This window comes from Ictalurus punctatus, chromosome 18 (genome assembly GCF_001660625.3).
Source record: "Ictalurus punctatus breed USDA103 chromosome 18, Coco_2.0, whole genome shotgun sequence".
NCBI classification, from domain to species: Eukaryota; Metazoa; Chordata; class Actinopteri; order Siluriformes; family Ictaluridae; genus Ictalurus; species Ictalurus punctatus.
Window position 1 is genome coordinate 9,475,466 of NC_030433.2, and position 16,269 is coordinate 9,491,734.

At 41.6% G+C, this 16,269-nt stretch overlaps 2 protein-coding genes across 2 annotated transcripts; one reads left to right on the forward strand and one right to left on the reverse strand.

Annotated features, from left to right (window-relative positions):
• Nucleotides 1-1,982: 1,982 nt before the first annotated feature.
• sap30l (sap30-like) lies at nucleotides 1,983-11,063 on the forward strand. The gene is made up of 4 exons (XM_047161907.2): nucleotides 1,983-2,734; nucleotides 4,723-4,845; nucleotides 5,022-5,120; nucleotides 9,981-11,063. The coding sequence occupies exons 1-4, from the start codon at nucleotides 2,543-2,545 to the stop codon at nucleotides 10,107-10,109; spliced, it is 543 nt and encodes a 180-aa protein (XP_047017863.1). The 5' UTR covers nucleotides 1,983-2,542; the 3' UTR covers nucleotides 10,110-11,063.
• A 685-nt stretch (nucleotides 11,064-11,748) lies between these two features.
• Nucleotides 11,749-14,525, reverse strand: LOC108278853 (heart- and neural crest derivatives-expressed protein 1). The gene is made up of 3 exons (XM_017492494.3): nucleotides 13,721-14,525; nucleotides 13,065-13,480; nucleotides 11,749-12,120 (listed from the first exon to the last, which is right to left on the reverse strand). The coding sequence occupies exons 2-3, from the start codon at nucleotides 13,473-13,475 to the stop codon at nucleotides 11,968-11,970; spliced, it is 564 nt and encodes a 187-aa protein (XP_017347983.1). The 5' UTR covers nucleotides 13,476-13,480; nucleotides 13,721-14,525; the 3' UTR covers nucleotides 11,749-11,967.
• Nucleotides 14,526-16,269: the final 1,744 nt, after the last annotated feature.

The following is a 16,269-nucleotide window of genomic DNA, read 5'->3' on the forward strand; positions in this document are numbered from 1 at the left end:
GTGTTTATACCTGCTGTAACATAGTGTTTACGCATACAAAAGTTTATGCACCCCTGTTAAAATGGAAGGTTTTTGTGATGTAAAAAATATGAAACCAAAATAAATCATATCAGAACCTTTTCTAACTATAAAAAGAAAAAGAATAATTTTAGGGAGGGAAATGGAAAAAAAAGTACAACAACCTGGTTGTATAAGTGTGCAAATCCCTAAATAATACTTGGTTAAAGCAGCTTCAGATTTGATCACAGCATTCCCTCTTTTGGGGTAAGAGTCCATCAGTCATTCCCTCCACCCTGATTAAAGTCCCAGCTCCAGCTGAAGAAAAACAGCTCCAAAGAATGATGCTGCCACATTCATGCTTCACTGAGGGAATGCTGTTCCTTTGGTGCAAACATATCTTTTGGTATTAAGGACAAAAAGTTCATCTTTGGTCTCATCAGACCATAACACTTTATTCCACAAGGTTTTAGGAGATTGGGTGTATTTTTATTTTTTGGTTAAAAAAGGCTTCCGTCTTGTCCCCCTACCCCACAGCCCAGAGATATGAAGAATTCGGGAGATTGTTGTCAAGTGTAGGGAGCAACCAGTATTTACCAGACATTGCTGCAGTTCCTTGAATGTTGTTGTTAGCCTCTCAGTAGTCTCCCTGCCCAGTTTTCTTCTTATCCATGTTAGCCTGATGTCCTGTTCTGAGTAGTGTCACTATCATGCCATATTTTCTCCACTTGTTGATTATTGTCTTTACAGTGTTCCATGGCATATACAATGCCTTGGTGGAAATAATTGTAACCCTCTCCTATTGATATTTTTCAACAATGAGAACCCGTACCTGCTTTGTAAGCTCTTTGTGTCCCATGGCTTTTCCAGTTTGATGTTACACTAATTAAAATTTAACATGAGTTTGAATGTGATTGGTGGATTCTGAATACTGCCACATTCCCAGTTATAAAAGGGTGTGTAGACTTATGCAAACTGGGTCTTGTATATTTTTTTCCCTAAAATGATTCTTATAGTTTTTCACTTTAATTAATAGGTTAAAATTTCACAGTAAAAGTTTGAAAAGGTTCTGACACGATTTATCTTAGTTAAAAAAATTATATCACAAAAAATTAAATGTAATTATAAATAGATTTGTTTTAAGTATGACGTCATTGTTTAAGAATCTAAATGTGTAAGCGTTGTCAAATTGCTCTAGAATAAGAGGAATAAAACACTTGGGGGCAAGCTGTTATAGGAAAATAATCAACTTTAGAGTGATCTCAACTTCACCACACCGGCACTCAGTATTTTACTGTAACACACACACAATGCGTTTATTACTTACACATGTCAGACTTTATTTTAAAACATTGAATAAATTAATGAATAAATATAAGGCACTTTATTGTAGTCGCTGTAAACCCGGATCTCTGTGTGTGTGGTGTTCCTCTATCGCCCCCTGATGGTGACTATGATCAAACTCGCGCCTTCCTTCAGGATTTGTGTCTAAATAATTTTTACTAACTGAAAACTGAATCAGAGATGTTTAACTCCATGACCACGGATTTATGCGGTATTTTAGTGCTGATTAAACTGAAACGGTTCGAGTTCCGCTTCCACCTCGCTGAAAAAAACCCGTCAGTGTCATCTCTCGCATTTCTTTGTTTATCTAAAATGCAACAAAAGTTTTTCTGTACTGGATTTTCACACCGTGTGCCACAATAATAACTCTAAACACACCCTGAGGCCTCACTAGTTTGGTCTGACTGTTGTATTATTTAATATGTGTGTGTGTGTGTGTGTGTGTGTATTTTAACAAACGCCACACGTTCGACTTCTTCGACTGAAGCACCAGTCCTTCTCATAAACATGCAGCAAAGGGCAGCGAATAAAGAACCAGGAAGTGAGGCGGACCAACTGGCAAGCATAACAACCAATCGAAACGCGGAAATCTTGCACAAGTCCTGCCTCTAGCCGAAACTGACCAATGACAGTGCACGTTACGGAGTTCCGGCGGGATTACCGGAAGTGCTCCGCGGCATTGTACGGGTTATCGGTGGTTGTCGCTTCGTGTTTAATGTTAACTAAATAAACTCTGGGATTTGCTTTTTAGATTTCTTCCTAAGAAAATAAAGAGATTTAATAACCCCGGGTTTGGAGGAGACTGGATTGCACAACGGCGTGTTAGGATATCATGGAGTAAATGCGCTTGTTTTGCGCAGTTAAGTACTTTTGTGAGGAGTTTTCCCCGCTGTTGCTATGCTAAGCTATATCAAAATAATTACACCGCCTTCAGCGCGCGGCGCCGTTTTACAGTTTTAGACTCCGGCAGCGTTCATTTAACATCCACATTTCTGTGCGAGGAGATCGGGATTTAGGGACTGTTTTAGTTTCAGGTCGTCAGGGGTGTGTGTGCGCGAGCGCGCGCGGCTGAGGGATTAGCGCAGCTCTGTAACTGACGCAGAGTGAATCGGAACCGGAAGCCGGTGTCGGTTCTTGTCTCAGCCTCGGGGGGGGTGTGTGTGTGTGTGTGTGTGTGTGTGTGTGTGTGTGTGTGAGTGTGATGATGAACGGATTCAGCACGGAGGAGGAGAGCCCTGAGGGCCCGGGTTTGACCCCGCTGTTCCCGCAGAGCTGCTGCTGTCTGCTGGAGGGAGGAGAGCGCTGCGGCCGCCCCGCCGGAAACGCCTCCTTCAGCAAGAGGATCCAGAAGAGTATATCTCAGAAAAAACTCAAACTGGACATCGACAAGAGTGTGAGTCTGCCTCTCTCTCTCTCTCTCTCTCTCTCTCTCTCTCTCTCTCTCTCTCTCTCACACTCACACACTGTCCCTGCCTCTCTCGTTCCCCCCCCCCCCCCGTTCCCCCCCCCCTCGTTCCCCCCCCCCTCGTTCCCCCCCTCCCGTTCCCCCCCCCCTCGTTCCCCCCCCCCCCCCGTTCCCCCCCCCTCGTTCCCCCCCCCTCCTCTCTCGTTCCCCCCCCCCTCCTCTCTCGTTCCCCCCCCCCTCTCGTTCCCCCCCCCTCTCTCGTCCCCCCCCCTCTCTCGTCCCCCCCCCCTCCCTCGTCCCCCCCCCTCCCTCGTCCCCCCCCCTCCTCTCTCTCTCTCTCTCTCTCTCTCTCTCTCTCTCTCTCTCTCTCTCTCTCTCGTTCCCCCCCCCTCTCTCTCTCTCTCTCTCTCTCTCTCTCTCTCTCTCGTTCCCCCCCCCTCCTCTCTCTCTCTCCCCCCCCCTCCTCTCTCTCTCTCCCCCCCCCCCTCCTCTCTCTCTCTCTCCCCCCCCCCCTCCTCTCTCTCTCTCTCCCCCCCCCTCCTCTCTCTCTCTCCCCCCCCCCCTCCCCTCTCTCTCTCTCCCCCCCCTCCTCTCTCTCTCTCTCTCTCTCTCTCTCTCTCTGTCTTCCCCTCTCTGTGAACTTCACACTTAACAGGTCACACAGAGTTCAGTGTTCTTTCTCTTGGAGTGTGTGTGTGAGAGAGAGAGAGAGATTAAATTGAGTGTCAGTTTTGGTGTAAATAATTTCAGGGTTTTAAAAAAAAAAAAAAAACTATCAGTGTAAACACATTTAAGCACAAATTACACCTCGGCGCTGCTGGGTTCTGGATTGTGATTGGTCAGAAGGTGTGAACTGCAGCTTCACATCACAGTTTTATATTAATATACTCGCTCTAAATATGCAGTGCTGCTTGAAAGTTTGTGAACCCTTTAGAATTTTCCTGTGTTTATATATTTCTGTAAAGCTGCTCTCAGAAAAATGTCCATTGTAAGAAGCACTATACAAATAAAAACTGCACTGAATTCTAGATCACCAGATTTTCACACAAGTCCTAAAAGTAGATAAAAATAATACTTTTTTTAAATATTTTGCTCACTCACACCTGATTATCATCCTGTTAATTAAAATCATCTGACTCTAATTTCACCTTCAAATTAACTGCTAGTCTCAGACGTTCACATACTTTAACCACTAACAGATGTGTAATATTGGATCATTTAACTTATTAAATAAATGACCAAGTATAATATTTTTGTCTTATTTATATAATTTGGTTCTCTTTATCATCTTTTAGGACTTGTGTAAAAATCTGATAATGTTTTAAAGGTCATTTATGCAGATATATAGAAACTTCTAAAGGGTTCACAAACTTCAAGCACCACTGTATTTGGTATGGTGATGTTTCATAAACAACTGCTTTCTTAAAGAAAACATTTATGGCAGGCGTTTCCAGTGTCAGTGCTGTCAGAGGTAAAGCTGTAACTTCATCAACATCTTCAGAACAGAGAAGTTTGCACACACAGTTCCCCATGTAGTAATAATGTCTTTACACCTACAACTCGTTAGTGTTTTATATAAAGCACACTACATCAGGTGGGAATTATCAGCTCTACTACTTATTTAAGTGGACTTTGTAGGGTGCTGTAATATCCTTTACACTCTTAAGTGCACTACATGTCCAGTAGGGGACTATTTACGGTTCGGTAAGGGTACTACGGAGGGGGGTAAAGGCATCGCTCTGTACGCTCCATCCTAATGTGTTCAGTATGATATAAAATGTGTTGTACATCTCATTTAGTACACTGTGTCCTGTGCAGAGTGATTTGGGACACAGCCACAGTGGCAGTGTTTCTCTTACACGCACACACACTTCCCCTGTGACAGGCCAGATCATCAGTCCATGTTAATGACAGTGTGAGGATGTTGAGGCGGTCAATTCTCTCGTGCTTAACTCCTGTGTTTGTTTTGGTTTCAGGTCAGACACCTGTACATCTGCGACTTCCACAAAAACTTCATCCAGAGTGTACGCAACAAGCGGAAGAGAAAAACCAGCGATGATGGAGGAGAGTCTCCTGATCACGATGTCGAAGTTCCCGAGGTCACACACACACACACACACACACACCAATGTGGAAAAAAAACATTGTATTCAAGGCTATCATTTATAGCCTTGGGGGGGGGATTACATTATGATGTGTGAAAGGTTCAGTGGTGTGTATAATTTAGAGCTTAAGGTTGATATGTAATAAATGTATTTGTGTGTGTGTGTGTCAGGTGGATCTGTTCCAGCTGCAGGTGAACACACTGCGCCGTTATAAACGACATTACAAAATCCAAACCAGACCCGGACTCAACAAGGCCCAACTGGCAGAGGTACACACACACACACGTCCACATCCACATATACACACATACGCACACAGATATATACGTACACATACATACATATACGCACGCACACATGCACACACACACACACACACACACACATATATATATATATATATTAGTGCTATCAATCGATTTAAATTTTTTAATCACAGTCATGGGCTGTTTCATACATAGCTTGTATGATGGGTCGCCTATGGTGATGTGAATTATGTCTTGAAGCCCCCGGTCCTGAACTATGTTGATGGGCCTGCAGTCTGTGGCGATCCGTTAAGCGATTGTGCTAGTTAGCTTTGCTGTTGTCGTTTTGTTGACAAACTTGCCCCGCCTGCACTCCGCCAGTGTCGTTTGACGAGCACGGCTTGTTGACCCTGTCTCAGCACTAGCATCTTTGCTAACATCAGCAAAAATGTGTTTCGCCCGAAGATGGTACCTCAAGCTTGTCGTGTTCGGTGGAAGGACAGTTCGTCACAGCAGTAAGTGCACCACTTAAAACATTGGTTTTATCAAAAGATCCATCTGGAAGCTTTTTATAACGAAACTTGCCATTCAGCAGAGCGGACACCATCTACTCTGTCATCGTTACTCACGTTTGCCATGTCCTAATCACACAAAGCTAGGTAACCATCCGCACGGTAATAACGGGAAGAAGTTGGGGTCAACTTGATTGTCAAATGATTAATTTGCGTTAAAATTTTTAGATTAATCGCATGCATTAATGCGTTAACGTTGACTGCACGATTATGGCCAAAATGATAATCACGATTATTTTTGATCAATGTTGAGATCTCGATTATTTATTAATTTTAATTTTATTGCAGTTTCACATTTAAGTTTTCTCATGCTACAATATAACACACAAGTAGGCATGAGAAAACTTGAGCTGTCAATTATGACAGAATTTAGGAGCATAGTGTGAGCCATGACACACTAATTTACCTTCTGATAAACTAAATTTAATATTTTCAGTTAGTTTTACAGGCTGTATGCAAAAAAAACAACCGTTAACCTGTTCCACCTTGTAAACAAATACAGTAAACATCAATATTCAGTGTTTGAAGTCTGCTCCTCTTAAATATATTTAAAGCTACACTATTACACATTTTCCGCTGTCATGGTTCTGTGCTGGAGTCAGTTCTCGAACCGATCTGTGTATATTGTGTATATATCTGAATAATCTCATATAGGATGTGATTGGGTGAGTTCATTTACCTGTCAGATGCAAAGCGCTTTAGTTTAATGGTGTTCATTACTGACGCTCCAATCAGGATTTTTACAGCCGATACAATCCAGATACCACTGATTAAACTTTAATCAGGAGATCTGTCATAAACAGTTAAATGTAAGCTCTCTGCTCGTGGTCACTGTTAAAATAAGTTAAAATAATAGCAATGAGAAATACTGTTGGTTAATTGATAAACAGCATAAATATTTATTTTTAAATATCTTAAACAATAGAGACTCCTAATTAAAAGTAGACTAAAACAAAAATGATCCATATTAGGAAAAAGGATAATGACTTTCTAAGTAAATAGCGAACTAAGCTTAATGTCAAATTGATATTAAACACAACCCATCGTAATTAAACATTATTTCATTTCTTGTTTTATTTATATTTTATGAAGTTATTATGTAATTTTTTATATTAAATTATTTATAACTAAGAACATTTTCTGTCTTTACATTTTAGTACTTTTATTTTTGTTTGTTTATCAGTTTTAGATCGGTTCCCCCAGTACAGGGTCCATGTCTGCTGATAATATTGTGTTTTGGGGGGATAATTGGCATGGCAATTGGAGTTGACTTCTCTAGTGATATCTGGCAACCATGAGTTTAAATTGAGTGAATTAGAGTTAGTGAAGGAGAGCGGCAGTGTACTGTATGTTTGCAGACCAAACAGTTGCTACTCCTGATTATGATTGGTGAGGAATTTTTTAATAAAGAAGTTTGAATTAAACCCACCTTGAAGCATTAGCATTATTATTAATCTCTGTGTGCTAAGCCGCTGTGTCTACACAAGCAGGTGAAAGTTCTGGTCATTTTGCGGGATCAATAAAAGATGGCGGTTGAGAGAAACGGGTGATGTAGAGTTACTCTCTTCATCATAATGGCTTCTCTGCAGTATTTCCACACTTGTTCGGTTGACTGAGGAGATGAAAAGCAGTGTGAAAGTAACTGTTGTGTAGTTTTCATCCCGATTGTATTATACAACTCCAAACAGGTCACTCGCACCTGTGTGAATAAATATTTATTCACAGTCGCACAGTGTACTTTTCAGTCACAAATATGAGTGAAATGGTCGCACTGTAGAGCCCCGAGTTTATCTGCGAAGTTTTTTCCCGTTCAGTGTGATGAGGTTTAATGTCCCCGATAACCTCTGTAGTGCCATTTAGCATAACTCCGTTTCGGGGTTTTGGCACTACAAAATGACGTCATCCCTGCACCGCTCTATGGTGATTGGCTGTAGTATAGGAAGCCCTTGATTTGAACTACTGCGCAGTATTAGCGGAGGACGAACTTTAAATGTTAATATCGCAGTCGATCATGTTCATTTGATTGTGGGCAGTCAAAATCGTAATTGCGATCGATATTCGTTTAATTGTGCAGCCCTTATACACAGTATCTCACAAAAGTGAGTACACCAATCACATTTTTGTTAATATTTGATTATATCGTTTCATGTGACAGTACTGAAGAAATGACACTTTGTTACAATGTACAGTAGTGAGTGTACAGCTTTTGTAACAGTGTAAATTTGCTGTCCCCTCAAAATAACTCAACACACAGCCATTAATGTCTAAACCGCTGGCAACAAAAGTGAGTACACCCCTAAGTGACAATGTCCAAATTGGGCCCAAAGTGTCAATATTTTGTGTGGCCACCATTTTTTTCCAGCACTGCCTTAACCCTCTTGGGCATGGAGTTCACCAGAGCTTCACAGGTTGCCACTGGAGTCCTCTTCCACTCCTCCTTGACGACATCACAGAGCTGGTAGAGACCTTGTGCTCCTCCATCTTCCGTTTGAGGATGCCCCACAGATGCTCAGTAGGGTTTAGGTCTGGAGACATGCTTGGCCAGTCCATCACCTTCACCCTCAGCTCCTTTAGCATGGCAGTGGTCATCTTGGAGGTGTGTTTGGGGTCATTATCATGCTGGAATACTGCATACTGATCATACCCTGCTTCAGTGTGTCATAGTACATGTTGGCATTCATGGTTCCCTCAATGAACTGTAGCTCCCCAGTGCCGGCAGCACTCATGCAGCCCCAGACCATGACACTCCCACCACCAGTGAGTAAAAGTGAGTACACCGCTAAGTGAAAATGTTGAAATTGGGCCCAATTAGCCATTTTCCCTCCCTGGTGTCATGTGACTTCTTAGTGTTACAAGGTCTCAGGTGTGAATGGGGAGCAGGTGTGTTAAATTTGGTGTCATCGCTCTCACACTCCCTCATACTGGTCACTGGATGTTCAACATGGCACCTCATGGCAAAGAACTCTCTGAGGATCTGAAAAAAAGAATTGTTGCTCTACATAAAGATGGCCTAGGCTATACGAAGATTGCCAAGACCCTGACACTGAGCTGCAGCACGGTGGCCAACACCATACAGCGGACAGGTTCCACAGACACCATAACAGGACAGGTTCCACTCAGAACAGGCCTTGTCATGGTTGACCAAAGAAGTTGAGTGCACATGCTCAGCGTCATATCCAGAGGTTGTCTTTGTGAAATAGACGTATGAGTGCTGCCAGCATTGCTGCAGACGTTGAAGGGGCGGGGGGTCGTCCTGTCAGTGCTCAGACCATATGCCGCACACTGCATCAAATTGGTCTGCATGGCTGTCGTCCCAGAAGGAAGCCTCTTCTAAAGATGATGCACAAGAAAACCCGCAAACAATTTGCTGAAGACAAACAGACTAAGGACGTGGATTACTGGAACCATGTCCTGTGGCCTGATGAGACCAAGATAAACTTATTTGGTTCAGATGGTGTTAAGTGTGTGTGGTGGCAACCAGGTGAGGAGTACAAAGACAAGTGTGTCTTGCCTACAGTCAAGCATGGTGGTGGGAGTGTCATGGTCTGGGGCTGCATGAGTGCTGCCGGCACTGGGGAGCTACATTTCATTGAGGGAACCATGAATGCCAACATGTACTGTGATATACTGAAGCAGAGCATGATCCCCTCCCTTCGGAGACTTGGCCCCAGGGCAGTATTCCAGCATGATAACAACTACAAACACACCTCCAAGACGACCACTGCCTTGCTAAAGAAGCTGAGGGTGAAGGTGATGGCATGTCTCCAGACCTAAACCCAATTGAGCATCTGTAGGGTATCCTCAAATGGAAGGTGGAGGAGCACAAGGTCTCTAACATCCACTAGCTCCGTGATGTTATCAATGTAGTCATTTACAAAAATGTGAGGGGTCATATACTCAGTGTGTGTGTGAGGGGTCTATTGACGCTGCAGCTGTGTTTAGCTCTGTCCTAATGAGCTGAGGGGAAGCAGCCGCCTCATTAACCTTAGAAACACATCGTTAATAAATCACACATCAACCAGTTGGTTTAATTAGGAGCAGTGAACTCTCAAAGTCAGTACACCACCACCACCATGTCAGTACAACACCGCACTTCACAGGTTTAGTTTTAAACATAATTTCCCAATTATCATTTTACCACTCATAAATATAACAGCGCATTATGTGACACGTGTTACCATCTGACCAATCAGAATCCAGCGTCCAGCAGCAGCGCGATTTATAGACTAATATTAATATAACTCCGAGTCGAGTTTAATGACCTAATTATCTGTTCTGTGTGTGTGTGTGTGCGCGTGTGTGTGTGTTTCAGACGGTGAGTCGTCATTTCCGGAACATTCCGGTGAATGAGAAGGAAACGCTGACATACTTTATTTATATGGTGAAGAGCAGTAAGAGCCGACTGGACCAGAAATCAGAGGGAAGTAAACAGCTGGAGTAACACACTGACGCCTTTCAGTGAACGGACACACACACACACACACACACACACACACACACACACACACACACACACACACGTCTCTGCTGACGTACTTAATGACTGCTCACACTTTAGCAGATTTCAGTGTGAATATTAATCTGTTTATTTACACACGCTCAGTAATGAGATCAGCGCTGTGGGCGGAGCCTGTCTGTCTGTCTGTCTGTCTGTCTAATGCCCCCGAAGTGCTTTTTGGTTCCTCATGTCAACTGTTTTTCTCTGGTTTCTGTGTTAAACCCATGAATGATCACAGGAGGATTTAGCTGAGTTGTTTTGTGAATTGTTTTGATTCGCTTCTTAACATTAACACTGAACACCACTCTCACTTCAGATGGATAATTAACCCTTTCCTTTAGCATCCTGTCTCTTGGAGAACTTTTATTTGTCCCCTGATTTAGAGCTGAGTCACAGCTCCTCTCTTCTCCTCTCCTCCATTCTGTTCTCCTCTTCTCCTCCTCTGGCGTTTTCTTTGTTGCTAAACAAGTAATTTTTTCTGTCTGAATGCTCTCACGTGACAATAACTCACTGAACATTTTATCACCATCTACGATACTGTCGCAATGTTGTATTTTAAAACGAACGTGTGTTTTTCTGTATTTCTTCTCACTGGACAGCAGTTTAACCTTACATGGACTTGTTTCATTCAGGACTTCCTTAAAGAGGCGGGGCTACAGTTCTGTGTTTTTAAACCTGAAAATAAACACATGCTACTTTAAATCTGTCTAAAATAACGATCTGTTGTGTAACACAGCTTTACTCACACCACTTCGTCTTAAGATGTTCCCTGTCTTAAATGATGCGGTATATCATACAACTTTATCGGAAAATGATAAATTATTAATGAGATGATTAAAATATGTGAAGTGGAGTTAGGATGTGATTATATATTTAATAAAACGAAATGTAGTTGTAGCAGTTCATCATTCATCATTAATCACCTGGCCACATGGCCTCACCCCTAATCTCTGCAACATCCATGTGGCCACGCCCCATCTCTGCATAGTCCATGTGGCCTCTCCCATCATCTCTGCAACAGCCATGTGGCCAAGCCCCCTTTTGGCTAGGTGCCACCATACTCAAGTCTGGTCTGGTTTTGTGATTTAATATAGTTTTAATCACATTGATGTGTTTTGACAGCAAACTCCACACACTGATCTCGGCTTCACTGGAGTTTAACATCATTATATTTTATTTTTAATGTAATAAAGTTTTTCTTAGAGAGTAAACGTAATTGTCAACAATAATTCTAATATTAATACAGGTTATTATTATTATTATTATTATTATTATTATTATTATTATTATTATTACTGGTATTATGTAGTAAAAGATCTGAATCAGCCTTACCCAGGGTGTGTGTGTGTGAGAGAGAGGGAGAATTATGATGGTGTGTCGGATTTTTGCTGAAACACTATAACACATTTCTGGTTATTGATAAAAGGGGCGGAGCGTTCCTAATTTGCATATTGATATAATTGGTATGGAGACTAAAAGTGTCTTTTCCTGTTTAATTTAGTGTTTTTTTTTATATATATAAAGCAGTTTATTGTTCCATATACAAGAAAAAGTGGTCATGTAAAAAAATAAACAATTATGGAATTTTGTCACAAATAATTTATTAATTTTGTTTCAGTCTGAATTAAAGCATTTTCTCTTAGGTAGATTTATAAAAATAAGTATGAGAACATTTCACACACACAGGGTACTCATGTTGACGAAAACATCAAAACAAAACTATACATATTGTATTTATTGCAATTCAGTGTTAAATCTTTGTGAAATGAGAATAATTCAGCTCTATCAGAATCTCCGCCCCTCACACCTCCATCATCTCCTCACAGTCCTGAACCATGCTGGGCGGAGTCGGAGGGGGCGGGGCCTTACTTGGTAAACACAGCGATGCTGACGTAACTGGCGCTTCCAACCGTGCCAAAGGCGACCGACTTGCGGTTTCATCCTCATCAGTGTCCTACTCACACACAGAGAGAGAGTAACATCACAGAAAGGGGAAATACAGTGATAAATATATTTAGACTTTAATACTATTTATAATAATAATAATGAAGGTGAAAAACAAATCCACAGTAAACACCTTAAAAAAAATAAAATTCTAAAGTAATTTTTAAAAAGCTGGTTTTATTTAAACTTCAATCTTCTAAATGTACATATCAATATTATTATTATTGTTATTGATGTTGATGTATAACTACGAATTGCTGATGCAGAATTATAAAATCAATTAATTTCTCATTTAATTTATTAATCGTGTTTATGATTTTACATTTTATTTATTCTTATTTGAAACAACTATTTAACACACTTTATAATCCTGTTTTCCTTCACAGACTGAACTCTGTGAATCTGAATAACATCCTGAGCAAATAAAAGAATAAATATTAACACAATGCAGAGATTAATTTACTGAACAAACCCAGCACACACACAGAGATTAACTACAAACACACACACACACACACACACACACACACACATACTATAACATTCCGAGTGCTGTGTGTGTTTAAACTCTGAATACAGGGGTGTGTTATTCTGGCTTTTTGTTCTTTCCTCATGAGAAATAAACACTTTTACAGATTGATATTAAAGTTTATTTTCTGTAAATGATCTTTTTTTGTCGTTTTGCTGTAAAATTTTGTGAGAATCTAAACTGATATTCACTGCAGAAGAATTTAATTCTACGATTCTTGTGTTTTTTTGACATATGTAAATGTTATTCTTGATCTTTATGAGTCACAGTAACTTCCTCATTATAGTGATGTGAATTTAAAACACTGATGAAAAGTAAAAGATTAGGATTCTTTTTTATTTTTATTTTTCATTATTTCATTTAGATGTGAATGATATTTGTATAAACCTTAAACAGGACACGGAGCTCGTGAGTGTGTGACTCACCGTGTCTCCGGTGTGCGCGTGCAGGATGTCGGTCAGGTGAGCGATGTACCCTGTGGCCAGTCTCAGAGTTTTGATTTTGGAGAGTTTGGTGTCTGCGGGGACGTGCGGGATGAGCTCGCGCAGCTCCGCGAACGCCGTGTTCAAGCTCGCGCTGCGCCGCCGCTTCGCCCGAGGCTTTCTACTACAGCTGCTGCTGCGCGCGCGCTCCCGAGGACGGGGCTGAGGCTCAACGTGCCCGGTTTCTCCTGCGCGAGCCCCGGGCCTGCGGTGAGGATGATGATGATGATGATTATGACGATGATGCGCATCCTCGTGACAGCGCGCCGCGAACGGTAAAGTTGGCTCGTGCACAAAACCGTGATGAGGAGGAGGATGAAGATGAAAATACAGATTATGGTAGTTTCCAATCATTTCCTCTAAATTGATTTACACACACACACACACACACACACACACACACACACACACACACGTGGTTAAAAGGATATACTATAATGACGTCATCGCGAATAATCAGCTTTTAACGCTGTGTGTGTGTGAAGTCTGTGTGTGTGTGAAGAAAAGGTCCAAGCAGCACTTAGTGTATTATTATTATTATTATTATTATTATTATTATTATTATTATTATTATTATTATTATTAAAATTTTCACTCACTGTTTGCTTTGTTGAACAGAGTTTCCAGCAGCTTGCTGGTTCCCTGCTGTGAGGAGTGCAGTGTGTAGTGAAAGCTGTGTGAATGGGATGTGACGTCATTACAGGTGTGCAGTAAACCTGTCTCATTCTCATCAATCCCACCTCCACACACACGGGCCGCTGAAGCCGCGCTGTAAATCCCTCTCACATCAGCCGCGTGCTAATGACCTCCTGATCACCACACTACACTCACTGCATCCTGCATTATTCAGGGGTTAGGGGGTGAAGAGTGAATCAATGAATTAATAGTCACAAGATTAATTAAAGATGTTCAGCATGAAATAGAAAAGACAATGTACTAATACTAATACAAACAGTAACGTTAATGTAAATGTGTGTGTGTGTGTGTGTGCGCGTGTGCGTGTGTGTTCAACTACTGAGTTGCTGCCATCTAGTGGCTTATGCTTCAACTCAAGCCCTGCCCATATGTGACTGCGTGTGTGAAATGAGACAGAGGGTGGGTTGTGTCATGTGTTCTCCTCCCATGTGCACTACCAATTAAAATTCCTCCTGCCTGTGAAGCCCCGCCCCTTCACTCTCACCTCATAAACTTGGATGTCATTCATTCATACAGGTCATAAATGTCATTACACGCGCACACATACACACACAATGTTTGTTATAAAAAAAACTCAGTAGTAAATGTTATGATGTGTAATTAAACAAAGTGATTAGAGATGGAACAAGAGATCATGTTCCAGTGAGGGTCAGGGTTAAGGTTAGGGATTAAGGTTAGGGGTCAGGGTCAGGGTTGTGAATGCATAGTGCAGTGTGTGAGAGCGGCTCAGATTGGAACAGCAGCTTTTTTCAAACTGATAATGTATAAAATCTAACTATATATATATATATATATATATATATATATATATATATATATATATATATATATATATATATATACAGTGAGGGAAAAAAGTATTTGATCCCCTGCTGATTTTGTACGTTTGCCCACTGACAAAGAAATGATCAGTCTATAACTTTAATGGTAGATTTATTTGAACAGTGAGAGACAGAATAACAACAAAAAAATCCAGAAAAACGCATGTCAAAAATGTTATAAATTGATTTGCATTTTAATGAGGGAAATATGTATTTGACCCCTCTGCAAAACATGACTTAGTACTTGGTTTAAAAACCCTTGTTGGCAATCACAGAGGTCAGACGTTTCTTGTAGTTGGCCACCAGGTTTGCACACATCTCAGGAGGGATTTTGTCCCACTCCTCTTTGCAGATCTTCTCCAAATCATTAAGGTTTCGAGGCTGACGTTTGGCAACTCGAACCTTCAGCTCTCTCCACAGATTTTCTATGGGATTTAGGTCTGGAGACTGCCTAGGTCACTCCAGGACCTTAATGTGCTTCTTGTTGAGCCACTCCTTTGTTGCCTTGGCCGTGTGTTTTGGGTCATTGTCATGCTGGAATATCCATCCACGACCCATTTTCAATGCCCTGTCTGAGGGAAGGAGGTTTTCACCCAAGATTTGACGGTACATGGCCCCGTCGATCGTCCCTTTGATGCGGTGAAGTTGTCCTGTCCCCTTAGCAGAAAAAAAACCCCAAAGCATAATGTTTCCACCTCCATGTTTGACAGTGGGGATGGTGTTCCAGGGGTCATAGGCAGCATTCCTCCTCCTCCAAACACGGCGAGTTGAGTTGATGCCAAAGAGCTCCATTTTGGTCTCATCTGACCTCAACACTTTCACCCAGTTGTCCTCTGAATCATTCAGATGTTCATTGGCAAATTTCAGACGGGCATATATATGTGCTTTCTTGAGCAGCGGACCTTGCGCGCGCTGCAGGATTTCAGTCCTTCACGGCGTAGTGTGTTACCAATTGTTTTCTTGGTGACTATGGTCCCAGCTGCCTTGAGATCATTGATAAGATCCTCCCATGTAGTTCTGGGCTGATTCCTCACTGTTCTCATGATCAATGCAACTCCACGAGGTGAGATCTTGCATGGAGCCCCAGGCCGAGGGAGATTGACAGTTCTTTTGTGCTTCTTCCATTTGCGAATAATCGCACCAACTCTTGTCCCCTTCTCACCAAGCTGCTTGGCAATGGTCTTGTAGCCCATTCCAGACTTGTGTAGGTCTACAGTCTTGTCCCTGACATCCTTGGAGAGCTCTTTGGTCTTGGCCATGGTGGAGAGTTTGGAATCTGATTGATTGATTGCTTCTGTGGACAGGTGTCTTTTATACAGGTAACAAACTGATATTAGGAGCACTCCCTTTAAGAGTGTGCTCCTAATCTCAGCTCGTTACCTGTATAAAAGACACCTGGGAGCCAGAAATCTTTCTGATTGAGAGGGGGTCAAATACTTTTTTCCCTCATTAAAATGCAAATTAATTTATAAAATTTTTGACATGCGTTTTTCTGGATTTTTTTTTTGTTATTCTGTCTCTCACTGTTCAAATACAACTACCATTAAAATTATAGACTGATCATTTCTTTGTCAGTGGGCAAACGTACAAAATCAGCAGGGGATCAAATACTTTTTTCCCTCACTGTATAT

Bases quoted from the DNA above. Each gene is read 5' to 3' on its own strand.
- sap30l (XM_047161907.2), top strand. From the start codon at position 2,543: ATGATGAACGGATTCAGCACGGAGGAGGAGAGCCCTGAGGGCCCGGGT. The intron at 2,735-4,722 runs GTGAGTCTGCCT...TTTTGGTTTCAG, and splicing joins AACTGGACATCGACAAGAGT to GTCAGACACCTGTACATCTG. The intron at 5,121-9,980 runs GTACACACACAC...TGTGTGTTTCAG, and splicing joins ACAAGGCCCAACTGGCAGAG to ACGGTGAGTCGTCATTTCCG.
- LOC108278853 (XM_017492494.3), bottom strand. From the start codon at position 13,475: ATGATTGGAAACTACCATAATCTGTATTTTCATCTTCATCCTCCTCCT. The intron at 12,121-13,064 runs GTGAGTCACACA...GTGTGTGAGTAG, and splicing joins ACGCGCACACCGGAGACACG to GACACTGATGAGGATGAAAC.